Source organism: Podarcis erhardii, assembly GCF_964252035.2.
Source record: "Podarcis erhardii genome assembly, chromosome: 17".
NCBI lineage: Eukaryota > Metazoa > Chordata > Lepidosauria > Squamata > Lacertidae > Podarcis > Podarcis erhardii.
The window spans coordinates 30,646,854-30,660,910 of record NC_138515.1 but is presented as its reverse complement, the minus strand read 5'-3'; the positions used below and the strand labels follow the sequence as shown (position 1 = coordinate 30,660,910).

The following is a 14,057-nucleotide window of genomic DNA, read 5'->3' as shown; positions in this document are numbered from 1 at the left end:
CCGCCAGAGTGGTACCTATTTATCTATTTGCACTTTGACAAACTTTCGAACTGCTAGGTTGGCAGGAGCAGGGACCGAGCAACGGGAGCTCACCCTGTTGCAGGGATTTGAACTGCCGACCTTCTGATCGGCAAGTCCTAGGCTCTGTGGTTTAACCCACAGTGCCACCCACGTCCCCAGTGTAGGAATACATCAGGACAAATCAAAGCATCTATATAGTGATTCAACCAAATGAGATCAGCCCCAAAATCTACCTTTAACCCAACCTACAACTTATATAGGGATGCGGGTGGCGCTGTGGCTTAAACCAGAGCCCAGGACTTGCCGATCAGAAGGTTGGCTTTTCGAATCCCCGTGACGGGGTGAACTCCCGTTGCTCGGTCCCAGCTCCTGCCAACCTAGCAGTTCGAAAGCACGTCAAAGTGCAAGTAGATAAATAGGTACCACTCCGGCGGGAAGGTAAACAGCATTTCCATGTGCTGCTCTGGTTAGCCAGAAGCAGCTTAGTCATGCTGGCCACATGACCCAGAAGCTGTACGCCAACTCCCTCAGCCAATAAAGCGAGATGAGCGCCACAACCCCAGAGTCATTCGCGACTGGACCTAATGGTCAGGGGTCCCTTTACCTTTACAACTTATATGTCTGTTTTCCCCATACTAACATTCCTTTCATCCCTTTATTTTTTTAAAACACCAGTAAAAAACAACTAGTTTCTACTAATCCTGCGTCACTTGGGATGCGACTAATACACAGGTTATAAAAGGCAGGTGGCTGTAGGTGAAGGAAGCCCAAATGTGATCTGCTGAAGTTCCTCCTCTCAGGAAGATTAGGATCTGCTGCCCCCTTGGATCCCGCTGCCTGAGGCACCTTGCCACATGGGTAGAATCATAGAATCGTAGAGTTGGAAGAGACCACAAGGGCCATCGAGTCCAACCCCCTGCCAAGCAGGAAACACCATCAGAGCACTCCTGACATATGGTTGTCAAGCCTCTGCTTAAAGACCTCCAAAGAAGGAGACTCCACCACACTCCTTGGCAGCAAATTCCACTGTCAAACAGCTCTTACTGTCAGGAAGTTCCAGTTACAGATAGGTAGCCGTGTTGGTCTGCCATAGTCAAAACAAAATAAAAAAATTCCTTGCAGTAGCGCCTTAAAGACCAGCTAAGTTAGTTCTAGGTATGAGCTTTCGTGTGCATGCACGAAAGAAGAAGTATCTGAAGAAGTGTGCATGCACACGAAAGCTCATACCTAGAACTAACTTAGTTGGTCTTTAAAGTGCTACTGTCAGTAAGTTCTTCCTAATGTTTAGGGGGAATCTTCTTGCATGAAGCACAGGCGCTAAGAGGGGATTTTCTTAAAGCGACAACTCTGGCATCGCCCCAAACCCCCAAGCGCTACCTTCCCGTCCCTGGCGCGCCCCCGCCCCTCTTTTTCACCGCCCAGCCGCCCAGCCCTTCTCCTCCGGCCGCTTCCCTTCACAGACAAGAGCGCCGCCGCCGCCGCCGCCGCCTCCGCCCTCCCACCCCGCCCGCGGCCTCAAGCCAATGGCCCGTCAGGTTTGTGTGCGCGCGTGTGAGAGAGAGAGAGAGACGGGGCGCCAGCGCGCCTGCGCCCTGGCCTCCGTGGCAAGCCGGCGCGCAGGCGCGGCCATGAGCGTCCCGCCCCCTTCTTTGCCTCAGCGGGCGGAAGCGCAGCCCGACGCGAGGGGCGGGAGGAGGAGGTCGTTGGAGGCGCCTGTTCCGGTCGCGAGGGGCTTCCTGGTCGCAGCAGGCAGCGCTAGTGAGTAACGTGCGCGAGGGTGGGAGCTCGAGGACCAGGCGGCCTTGACCCCCGGCCCGGCCCGGCCCGGCCCGGCCCGCTGTTGGCGCGCCCGCTTTTCCCTCACCCCCGCGCCGACCTTACCCAACTCTCCTCTCCTCAGGTTGCCCCAATTTCATCCTTCTGGCGGGAATAACGCTCGTGTGGGTGGGTGTTTTCTTACGTTTTTACTTTTGTGAAGGGTGGTTCTCTGTGGGGGGGTGGGGGTGGGGGGCACTCTGCTCATGCTCGAAGGCGTCGGTGTCCTTCCCGTCAGGAGGTCAAAGCATTGATGAGCCACAGCCTCCCTCAAACTTGGGTCCAACCAGATGTTGTTGGACTACAAGTCCCATCGTCCCCGACCGCTGCTCCTGCTCGCAAGGGTTGATGGGAGTTGTAGTCCCAGCCACAACACCTCCCCAGAGGCTGTAGGAAGGGATACCATATCGCAGCATTTGTTGGGTCTTGTTTGCCTCTTGCGAGTCGAAGCTTTGTTCTGTTCAGAGAAAATGTATTTTTCACGTGCTCTGAGGCGGACAGCGCCTGGGATGCTTGAGAAAAACTATTTGCGGTCCTGTTCAGCTTCAAAGTGTGGAAAGATTGTGTTGGCCACCCCCTCTTCCAACATAGCACAGTTGGCAACTGATCTTGGGGAAGGGGAGCAGGGAGTAGTGCCATGAGGCAGAGCTGTAGCTACGGAGGGGGTGGGGGGCTAGCCAAGTTTCTTGCCCTGGGTGAAGCCTCCATAGGGGCGCCAAATGTGTGCTGGGTGTGTGTGTGCCAAACAAGGTCTTTGACCCGGGTGAAATAAAGCCTAGTTTTGCCTGTGCTTGAGAATACTTAGTTCTACAGAGGCATATATGAAGCATTTATGAAATTAGGAGTACAGAAATATTTTGGTATCTTGAACACATGGCACATTCGTTATTGGCCAGGCTTTCTGTAACCAAGATGTTTGAACTGTGCTAGGTATTATATGGGTGTACAAAATATAAGAAGAGCCGAGTAGCCTCAACCACAGTGCTATGTAGTCATTGCACTTGCAAACTAGAATCCTATGAAAAGCCAAGAAGTAGGACATGAGTGCAACAGTACTATCCACGCTTGTATACCACTGGTATTTGGAGGCTCACTGCCTCTGAAAGTGGAGGGTAGAATCATAGAATCCTAGAGTTGGAAGAGACCACAAGGGCCATCGAGTCCAACCCTCTGCCAAGCAGGAAACACCATCAGAGCACTCCTGACATATGGTTGTCAAGCCTCTGCTTAAAGACCTCCAAAGGAGGAGACTCTACCACACTCCTTGGCAGCAAATTCCACTGTCGAACAGCTCTTACTGTCAGGAAGTTCTTCCTAATGTTTAGGTGGAATCTTCTTTCTGGTAGTTTGGAACTACAGTATTGCTCCGTGTCCGCTTCTCTGGAGCAGCAGAAAACAACCTTTCTCCCTCCTCTATGTGACATCCTTTTATATATTTGAACATGGCTATCATATCACCCCTTAACCTCCTCTTCTCCAGGCTAAACATGCCCAGCTCCCTTAGCCGTTCCTCATAAGGCATCGTTTCCAGGTCTTTGACCATTTTGGTTGCCCTCCTCTGGACACGTTCAGTTTGTCAGTGTCCTTCTTGAACTGTGGTGCCCAGAACTGGACACAGTACTCCAGGTGAGGTCTGACCAGAGCAGAATACAGTGGCACTATTACTTCCCTTGATCTAGATGCTATACTCCTATTGATGCAGCCCAGAATTGCATTGGCTTTTTTAGCTGCCGCGTCACACTGTTGGCTCATGTCAAGTTTGTGGTCAACCAAGACTCCTAGATCCTTTTCACATGTACTGCTCTCAAGCCAGGTGTCACCCATCTTGTATTTGTGCCTCTCATTTTTTTTGCCCAAGTGCAATACTTTACATTTCTCCCTGTTAAAATTCATCTTGTTTGTTTTGGCCCAGTTTTCTAATCTGTGAAAGTCGTTTTGAAGTGTGATCCTGTCCTCTGGGGTGTTAGCCACCCCTCCCAATTTGGTGTCATCTGCAAATTTGATCAGGATGCCCTTGAGTCCATCATCCAAGTCGTTGATAAAGATGTTGAATAAGACCGGGCCCAAGACAGAACCCTGTGGCACCCCACTAGTCACTCTTCTCCAGGATGAAGAGGAACCATTGATGAGCACCCTTTGGGTTCGGTCAGTCAGCCAGTTACAAATCCACTGAGTGGTAGCATAGTCAAGTCCGCATTTTACCAGCTTCTTTACAATAATATCATGGGGCACCTTGTCAAATGCCTTGCTGAAATCAAGGTAGGCTACATGCACTGCGTTCCCTTCATCTACCAAGCTTGTAAGAAACTCAGCCATTGTGGTTTGTAGCCATTTGATAGCCCGATCCTCCTGGAATTTGTCTAATCCTCATTTACACCCATCCATTTAAAAAGCCATGGTGGCCACAACTATATCTTATGGAAGCAAATGCCATAATTTAACTATACACTGTGTGGAGAAGTACTTTCTATTGTGTAGCCTGAATCTTCCTGAATTAAGTCCAAAATGTCCAAATGAATTAAGTCCAAAATGTTGTTTCCTCAATTCAAAGGGAGTTGCTCTGACCCATTGATCACTTTGGTTGTCCTTTTCAAGCCCCACAATTTCCTTTTTAAGGGGAGGCAACCAGAACTTTACACAGTATTCAAAATATGCTCATGCCATAGATTTGTGTAATGGTATTATGATACCGGCAGTTTTATTTTCAGTTCCATTCCCAATGAACCCTAGCATGGAATTCTCCTTTTTTACAGCTGCCATCTGCTGAGACTGAGTCGACTTCATTGAACTATCCACTACAATCACAATGTCTCCTTCCTGATCAGTCACTGCTAATTTAGAGCACATGAGTATATATGAGAAATTAAGGTGTGTGTCCCCCACCCTCATTCATCCCTTTACACCGACTTAACTGAATTACATTTACCATCTTACTTACTCTCTCTTCACTCAGTTTGGAGAGAACCTTCTGGAACGTTTCACAATCCTGTTTTGTTTTAACCCCCTGGACAATTTGGTGACTTGGCTACTTTGTTGTTCACCGCTAGCTCTTAAGTAATTTATGAAGATGCTAAAAAACACATCCCAGCACTGATCTTTGGGGAACTCATTCTATCTCTTTATTGGGAGAACTGTCCATTCCTACATTCTGTTTCCTGTTTCTTAAGCAGTTACTGATCCACAGTAAGATCTTTGTCAAAAGCTTTTGGAAGGTTTTAAGTAAGCAGTGTCAACTGGATCACCTCCATCTATATACTTGTTGACGTTCTCTAGTCTAAAAGTTTAATGACACAGGATTTGCCCTTGCTGAAGCCATTCTGGTTCTGGTTCAGGAAGACTTGTTCTTCTGTATGCTTGTTAATTCTACCAGTTTCCTCAGAACAAACATTAAGCTAACTAGCTTTTAATTTCCAGAATCCCGCTTGGATCTGTTTTTCAAAATTGATGTTGCATTGGCTGCTTTCCAGTCGTCAGGTATGGAGGATGATCTTCGGGAAAGGTTACATATTTTTGTTAGAAGACCAGCAATTTCACATTTGAGTTCTCTGAGAACTCTCAGGTGGATGTTATATGGCAATTTGTCAGTTTTTATTTTTTCTGTTAGGCCTAGAGAACGTCATCTCTTGCCACCCCTTTCTTCCTCAGTTCCTCAGACTCCTATCCTGTGAATATTACCGTATTTTTCGCTCCATAGGGCACACCTAGTTTTTAGGGGGGGGAATAAAGGGGGAAAATCCCCCCCCCAGCCCCAAAGAGCAAAGAAGCCAAGACAGCGAGCGGGATCCATCCTGCTGGCTGTCTTGGCTTCCTCTTTAGCCGCACGTAACCTCTCCAGCCGGGAGAAGCCTTGGCAGAAGCCAAGACACCGAAGCCCGAGCTTCCCCCGACCCCAGCCCCCAAAACAGGTCTAGGAACGGCAGCAAGATTGCGCGCAACCTCGCCGCCGCTCCCGGGCTTCAGGCTGCAGGCTGCTATCCACAAGTCTTCGGAGTGCTCTGAAGGCTTGCGGATAGGTGCCTGAAGCCTGGAGAGCGAGAGGGGTCGGTGCGCACCGACTCCTCTCGCTCTTCAGGCTTCAGCAAAAGCCTGCATTCGCTCCATAGGAGGCACACACATTTCTCCTTCATTTTTGGAGGAGAAAAAGTGCGTCTTATAGAGCGAAAAATATGGTAGTTCAGGTACACAGTTCTTCCCTATATATTCTGCTGCAGAGACAGATGCAACAAATTCATTCAGCTTCTCTGTAATCTTCTTCAGTACACATTTCATTCTCTTATCATCCAGAAGTCCAGCTGCCTCTCTAGCTGCTCTCCTGCTACAAATGTATTTGAAGAATTTTTGTTTGAGGTGTTTGTTTATAGCATTGTGCTTCTCAAATTATTTTTTAGCATCCCGTTGGCATTTCTTTTGCCAAAGTTTGTGTTCCATTTTGTTTTCCTGTTGTAAAACCCACAGAATAACACTTTTATATAGCGTATTTCAAATATTCATAGTGCTTCGTGCACAATAATAATCCCTACAGTAGCCCTGCTAGGTGAGCCAGTATTATTATCCCCGTGTTGTAGGGTGAATGATGAAAAGTGGTTTGCTGAAGTCTGTCATTGGTTGGAATTAAATTAGTAGAGTCTTGTTTATGAAAAGTATGCCACAATACATTGGCTGCATGGTGGTGTGTCACTATAAGCCATAAGCTGTGGATTACTATGAGTGAGCAGTGTGCAAATTAATACTGCTGAATAGCTCCTATTTTGCCCTCATTTTGTTTTGCTGGGAGCAACAAAACATGAACCTTGCCTTCATGTGTGAACCAGTGCTCCTGGTTTGCTCCTCCCAAACTGTTTGGTGAACCAAGATCAAGCCTTGGCTGAACATCAGAAAGAAACAACTGATGCTAGTTACCATGTCACACTAAGTCAAGGCTTCATGATTTGTTGGTCCTTGCTTAATGAAGAGAGGTGCAAAATGAGAGTGATTCTGTAGGATGCAGTAGTTCACTGTTCACAGCAAGCCGCAGTTCATGGATTACCATGGCATATAAATTTGGCCAACAGGTTGGTTCTGGATTCTTTGGGTTTGTTTGTTTTTTAAAGAAAAATACAATTTGTCATTGTAATAAGATACAGATTTCGTCCATCTTTCAACTGGAGGTGGGAAGGCCCGGGGTGGTAGGAAACCACCAGGGGGTGGTAGGTGCCCCAGTTTTTCTGTTTCTCCTCTAATTTGTTCTCAAAAATAAAAAGCCCAGACAAATTTTGAATCACGAGTTTTCTCTCGGTTTTTCAGGTTCCCCCCCACCTCAGGTCCTTTGCATCTCTCAGATAGGGTTATTGCTTTTTAGCTTGGCCTATTGGAGTTAGTCCAACCATTTACCAGGTCCCTGGAGGAAAACAAGAGCTTATTGTGATCAGACTATATTATAATTACAGACATGGTGACATCATTTAAATTGTTTTTACTATTAAATACAGAGTTGAAAAGCTGGTAATTAATGGTGGATATAGTTAAAGCAGGCTTTGGCAAACATTTCAGTCTAATGCACTTGCACTTGCTGTTGCTTTTTGTTCCTTAAAAATATTGCTATTTTCACCTGGATTTGGAACTTCTTGCCTCCCTGAAACCTGGTTGGTGCCTGTAGTATTATCATTCAGATGGCAGCCCAATATTTTGTTTCTTACATTTCCTTTGGCGATTTTTACTGATGTTCAGCTGAGAGATGGCTTATATATTTTGATTTTTATGTATTTTTGTGATTCTATTGATAATAACATTTTATTTCCTCACAGTTTTATTGTTAGCCACCCTGAGATCTTTCACAAAATAGAGTAGAGTGGAACAGAAACAGCTTGATTAAATGCCATTAGTAAAAATTTCCTATTTCCTTGTCTTTAAGAAGTTTATAGCCCCAGGCACTTTCCTGGCTTCTTCAGGTAGGATTCTGAAAGACCCCCCACCCCCAGCTGAAACGTTGAAGATCTGCTGCCAGTCAATGTAGATGGTACTTAGCTAGATAGCCTTATCCCAAGTCATATCGCTGGTCTATGTTCCTATGTACTGTTTGTGACTTGTGAGTTGTGACTGGCAGGTGAAACACAGATTGCTTTCCCCCAGTATGTGCCAAGATTTTCTCTAGGCATCAGACTTCTTTATATTTTTCTCTGAGTGTAAATCTTCTCTGTTCTTAAAAACTCTATTCTTGTGCTTTAATGAGGAGCCGGGGAACTCTTTAAATAGTATGCCCTATCGCAGGTAATTCCTTGTCTCCATCTTACATTGGTTCACAGATGTTGTGTTGCATCTGTGTAGCATGGCAATATGGCTTGACTTGATAGCCTTGAGTCAACTGCCACCCCTTCACCGTCTGCTTTGTATGAAGGGGTGGTTATTAAGTTATTTCCTGTGAGAAATATCCCCACAGTCTAAGGCTCGTATGAATGAGCTCAAAGTGTGGAAAATTAAGCCCCTCACAGCATGCATTGTATTCTTTTAACTCCAAGGCTTCTACTGTTACCATGCCAGGGCCTGTTAGCTTTACTTAAGATATGAAAGTGGTCCCTGGCTTACTAATGTTGTGTCAGTTTATGGATTTTGTTTGCTATGGAATGAGAAAAGTGCTTTCTATTAGGGGGTATGAGTGATGTTATAAAAATGCCCAGCCAATAATTTTTTGTCAAGTGCCTCAGATCTACACAAAGTAAAAAGGGAGAACAGGCTCTGTCAGCAGGCTTACGCACTGAAGTATTGCCTCACAGCTGAAATTATGGTGCTATCATTTAATATTTCACCATTCTTCCCAGCTCTATCCATTTATATTTACTACTTTTATTGTAAAAAATCAGTTTCTGTGGAAATTCTTTTGATATTTTCACTGACTGCAAACAGGGTGGTGAAGTAAGCATGATTATTTTGTGATATCTTTGGGTTACTGCCAGCTACACATCTTCTGGGTTCTGTTGGTTTGAATCTTATTTATTTATTTATTTATTTTATTGAATTTATATACCGCCCTATACCTGGAGGTCTCAGGGCAGTTCACAGAGTAAAATCAAAATATAAAACCACAAAATACATAATCGAAATAAAAACAATCCCATAGCCCCCACCCCTTCTGAATTTATCATGTTGGCAATTGAACTGCATCTTTTAGAAGTAAGTGGAAGAAAAGCAACTTCGTTGATCACCAACCCGTATGTCTTGTAGTAGCCATTTCTTTATTCCCCGGGCTAGCTGCCTCTAGTTCCCTTCTTACCCTTGGAGGAAGACAGAGCATTCAGACTCAATGTGCCACTTCCGTGTGGCAAGTAGCATTTAGCCCTTTGCAAGCCTATATCTAGTAAAGTGTAAGGATGCCTGGTTGTGTGCCTAAATAACTTGTTCTGACTCTTTAAATCTGGGGCTGGCAGTGTGAACCATCCCTGGATGACTGTTTGCCAGTCACAGACACAGTGCACCTTTGTGTCACCTGTGTACATACTCTCATTTTTATTTTATTTTTTAAAAGAGGCCAATATTTAAAAGCGAGATGCCATGCCTTGTATAAACACACAGCCTTCATAAATGTGATACGTACACTTTTATACTCAATTTATCCATATGTGAATGAGTGCCAGATGTTTCATGTGACTTGGCTGTGAGCGGCTAGTGTCAAAGAGCACTCTTGCCTAATAGTACCAAACATTGTGACCACCTGCAGAAAATGTAGTGGTTTCTGTATTCTTGAGGGACTCAACAGGTATTCAGAATGAAAGCAAAAGAAAAGGTGAGAGACTACTTTGAAAGTTTTTGGCCCTGGAGACTTAGGGATCCACTTAGTTTCCAGAATGATTTGGGGTACTTAGGTGGTACCATTGATGCCTCTCTTGTTGCACTAGCAGGATGTGAAATGGGTTTGCTATAGGCAGAGATGCTCCTTGATGCTGTGCATTTCATTGGACCCCAGCTCCCTGTTTTAACGAGGAGCCAGGGAACCTGAAGTATACGGAGATGGCTTGAATGCCAATACTGGAAAGACTGTATTGAATCTAACCAACCATTTCATAGTGTCCAATTGCAGACCTGTGTTGTGGTGGCAACAAAGAGGTAGTGTTTCTCTTTTTCTCCTTCCTTTGCTTCAGTGAAATTATGTCCATTTGTGTTCTTCCAGGTGGTGAGGGTCTAACCCTAAGGTGAACCAAAGGCTGATCACTGCAATGTCTTGGCTATATTATTTGCTGATAAACTTGCTGACATTGGTCCGACAGCCATAGGGGCAGAATTGAAATTGGCAGTGTTGGACTCAGTCCTCTTGGTGCAGTAGCTAGGATAATTCTGATCTCTTCTACCTTGAGGTTGTTGTTCATCTTAGCTTGTGAAAACCTGTCAGTTGCAGCTGAGTAGACCCATGGCCAGGGTTGTTAATGGTTCATTATTGGATGGTGAAATTCTTCCATTTCTGAAGGAAGAGTTCTTTCAACTGCTTTTAAAACAGCTTTCGTCAAATCTAATTGAGACGAGTTGGAGGTGAAGCTGGTATAAAATTGAAAGTAGTTTGGAGGGAGATTGATTGGACTCCAGTAAACTCCTTAAAACATGCATGGGATTGCACTGCTAAAGTGGTTGGCCTGAGGTTTTGTGCATTTTAAAAGTTGGTACTTGCATGTAAATGAAATCTTCATTTGGTATTGATTAGCATCATTCATTATTTTGGTTTGTCTCTTTCTTTTGCTAGATGCAAAATACTTTCCACAATGCTTGGTGGATATGATGATATAGAAGCATTTGAAGATGATCTCTACTGTGAAGAGTCTTCTAGTGAAGAAAGTATTGATAGTGAAGTAGAATTTCACCTTTATAGCCAAGTCCATTATGCACAAGGCCATGAGGATGCCATTGGAGAAGAAGAAACTGAAGAACATGGATCTGGGCAAAAGCAGAGTTCAGTTAGTAAAGAGCAAAAAACCAACAACTTTATTATAATTTCAGACAGTGAAGTCACTCATGTTTCTGATAGTCCAGATGTTATCACCTTGTCAGACACCGAAGACAGCATTTACAGAAGCAGGCTCCAGAAGCGAACAACACCAGGAGCTCCAGTGCCAGGAAGAACACACAGTCTTGCAGAGCTCACCTTGCCAAAGCCCACTAGACATTCTTCTCAGATTACTCCAAATTCAAAGGGATGGACCACAGGAACTTCAAAAAAGGAGAAAAGGACTAGTGAAAAGTCTATCTCCTTTCATCGTGAAGGTGTTCGCATGATCCACAAGATCTTAGTAATAGAGGACAGCTCTAGTGATGAGAATGCAGATGATGTGAGAAGCATTGCCTCTGAAAGTGATAATGTAGAGAGCTGGATGCTGCTGGGAGGTGCCAGAGACGACAAAGATGACAACATCCTCTTAAACCTCAAGGGCTGTGGAACATCAGCCAGTGAAGGTTAGTATGTTTTTTTAGGATTATAACTCCAAATAGAGCTCAGAACTATGATGACGATCTGGCTGTTCTGATGGAAACAATGAATTGTAACAGCACACTTGTGTAATGGGCATTTTGGTAGCAGAAGCCCCATTCTTAGCATAGCTGTTATCTGCTGAATATAAAAGTTCGTTTCAGGACAATTCCTAAAGTGTGTTATTGCTGTTTATTTTTATTTTTTTTAAAAAAGCTTTCCTTATCACACTTTATCATTCTAATACAGGTTACCTTCCAAAAGCTGGAGATTTGCTCAAAGTATACACTGGTAACTTCATTATAAAGTATCTATTGTTTATTTATCACTCGCCAGGGTGTATGGAGTGTTAGGGGAGGCATAGTACCTCTGGTGGGGGACATGTTGTGCTCCTTCTGGGATAGTTTGTCCACCTTTGGTCCCCACTCTGCACTCAGTTCTCACCTGTGGCTCCTAGCAGCTGCCAGCATGAAACAGCAGTCATACCCTGGGAATGGCTTTGTTTAGCTGGCTAAACTAGGTGAGGATAGCTGATGGACGGATTGAGTGGAAGAGACCAATAGTGCGTCCAATGGTCAAGAAGGCAGGTTCTGCACATGCTGTAGACGGAAGGGAGGGGTAAATGGCGCTTGTCAACCTGGGAAGGTAGCCCATCTAGGAGAAGGAAAACTCTGATCCTAAACCTCTGTTTTGGGGGAGATCATTGGAAATGGCAAAGGCCAAGGAGTAAACCATACACAAATCCGGAGTGGAGTCCCTAAGATGGCTGGATGGTGCCTTATACACCTCCTTCCAGCAACTCCTGGCACCAAGTTGGTGGCAAATGTATTGCTCTGCTTTCCTCTGGACCACATCAGCAAGGCTGAGAGGGAGGCTTTGTAATCTGGGCAGCCCAGGACACTGCCAGGCTTGCGCTGCTAACATAGCAGCTTGATTTCACTCCCAGAGGCACATTCTATTGTCTCTCGAGACAGACTGATGTCAACAGCAGCCACCAGCCAACTTTATTCTTCCCATTCCCTTACTTCGTTTACCATATAGCCCAGCCTTCCTCAGCCTAGTGCCCTTCAGATGCTTTAGACTACAGTTCACATCTGTCCCAGCCAGCACAACACAGCCCCATTCTGAGTAAGGCTGAATGATTGTAATCCAAAGTATCTGAAGAGCACCAGGTTGGGGAAGGCTGATCTAGCCTGATGACAAGTTCTGTAACTTGCACACTATTCTGTGACATTTTGCTTGGCCTAATAAAGGTATTGCTCCAATATGGAATTTGAAATCCTTCCTGAAGTGTGTCTTTCATACGATGCACCCTCAGCTCCTGCTTTGAGCACCCTGTCATTTATAACACAATTCATAACAAGAGGAAGGGTAGTCTCTGTACCTGTTAGCACTGAGTTATAATATTAAGTATATTTCAGATATTTGAGCTTTACTGTAAATTGCAAATGTGAACATTTCCTGTTTTTCAGAAGTCTTTTGATTTTGCTGGGAAGCAAATACCTAAGTGTGACTTCAGAAGACAGTTTTTCAGGTTTCCTGGTCACAAGATTTTAAGGGCTTTAAAAAAGCAAGACCAGTGATTTAACTAACACCTTGGGACCAGGATACCTGAAACACTGTCTTCTTCTACATGCCTGTACCATATGAGCTTCAGAGGCCCTGCTCTGAGTGTCTGCACCAAATAAAATGAAGGGGATGGCTACCAGAGACAAAGACGTCTCAATGGTTGCATCTGGGCCATGCTATTCCCTCTCCAGAGAGGGTTGGTTGGTACCAACTTTATGGTCAGTTTGGCCTCAGTTAAAGACCTTTTGAAATCTCTCAGGCATTAAAAAAATCTATTTTTAATGTTCTGAACCACTGCTGCAGATTTTTGGTAGGATGTTTTTATTCTTTCTCTGTTTTTATGCTGCTGTTTTTATGTAAATATTATGGTATGATATTGTGTATTTACTTACATTTGCATGCTTTATTTGTGAGCTGCCCAGAGAACCATTTATTTTGTGATTAATTATATAAATACGGAGTAAATTCTTATTTCAAACTAAGGTTTTATATGTTTGAGCTATACATGTGTCAAGTTTCCCATGGTTTGTTTTCTGACCAGGATGTTAGCCTTTGAAAAATAATGGCTGCAAGCCATGGCAATGATCCTAGGCAAACCTTGGGTTCACACATTCTCCCCTCGTCATTTGTCCTCCAGTGAGCCCTGAAGAGTTCAGAGGTTTTCACTCCTGCTTTCTGTTAACAACAGTTCAGCGTTGCATACAAATCCTAAACTGTGGCTAATCTTAACTGTGGCTTGTTGAAATAAGCCAGCTCCATAACCAATTGTTCCAAGTGTGCTTCTTTGAAAAGAACCACTGTTAAGACTAACAGTTTGTTGTGTTCAGATGAAACAGCAAGCTGTGGTCAACCAAAGATTGAAGCAGATATTTCCAAACTCTTCACAAGTTCTGGAAAAGAGAGTTAGCATTGTACATGCCCAAGGTACAGGCTCAAACTGGGATGGTTAATCTCTTACAGCAGTGAAAATATGTACCTCTCCTCTTATTAGGTGTAATTTTTTACCCAATCCCCACCCCCCGCTACTGTGCTGGTCTTTACATTTTTAATATTGGGCAAAAACAGTTTCAGTGCACTAGCAGGCCTGTCCATCTTCATGCTGAAAGCTGCTACAACTTGTTTTTCTTTACAACTAATAGGATGGCTTTTGTAACATTCTCATTCCCTGATGGCATGCAGGAAGGAATATCTAAATCAGAGCTTTCCAAACTTTTCATGTCGGTGACAC

General features: G+C 44.4%; 1 protein-coding gene across 3 annotated transcripts in view; it reads left to right on the top strand.

The window, feature by feature from the left end:
• The first annotated feature begins 1,624 nt into the window (after positions 1-1,624).
• Positions 1,625-14,057, top strand: part of ZCCHC7 (zinc finger CCHC-type containing 7) — a 126,793-nt gene continuing 114,360 nt past the window's right edge. Inside the window, exons 1-2 of one of the 3 annotated variants that reach the window (XM_081845212.1) lie at positions 1,625-1,779; positions 10,541-11,247. In XM_081845212.1, the coding sequence (XP_081701338.1) occupies positions 10,560-11,247 (688 nt within the window). In that variant the 5' untranslated portion in view covers positions 1,625-1,779; positions 10,541-10,559. Of the gene's footprint in view, positions 1,966-10,540; positions 11,248-14,057 lie in introns of all 3 variants that reach the window. The other 2 variants (XM_081845214.1, XM_081845213.1) reach the window with 2 other exon arrangements.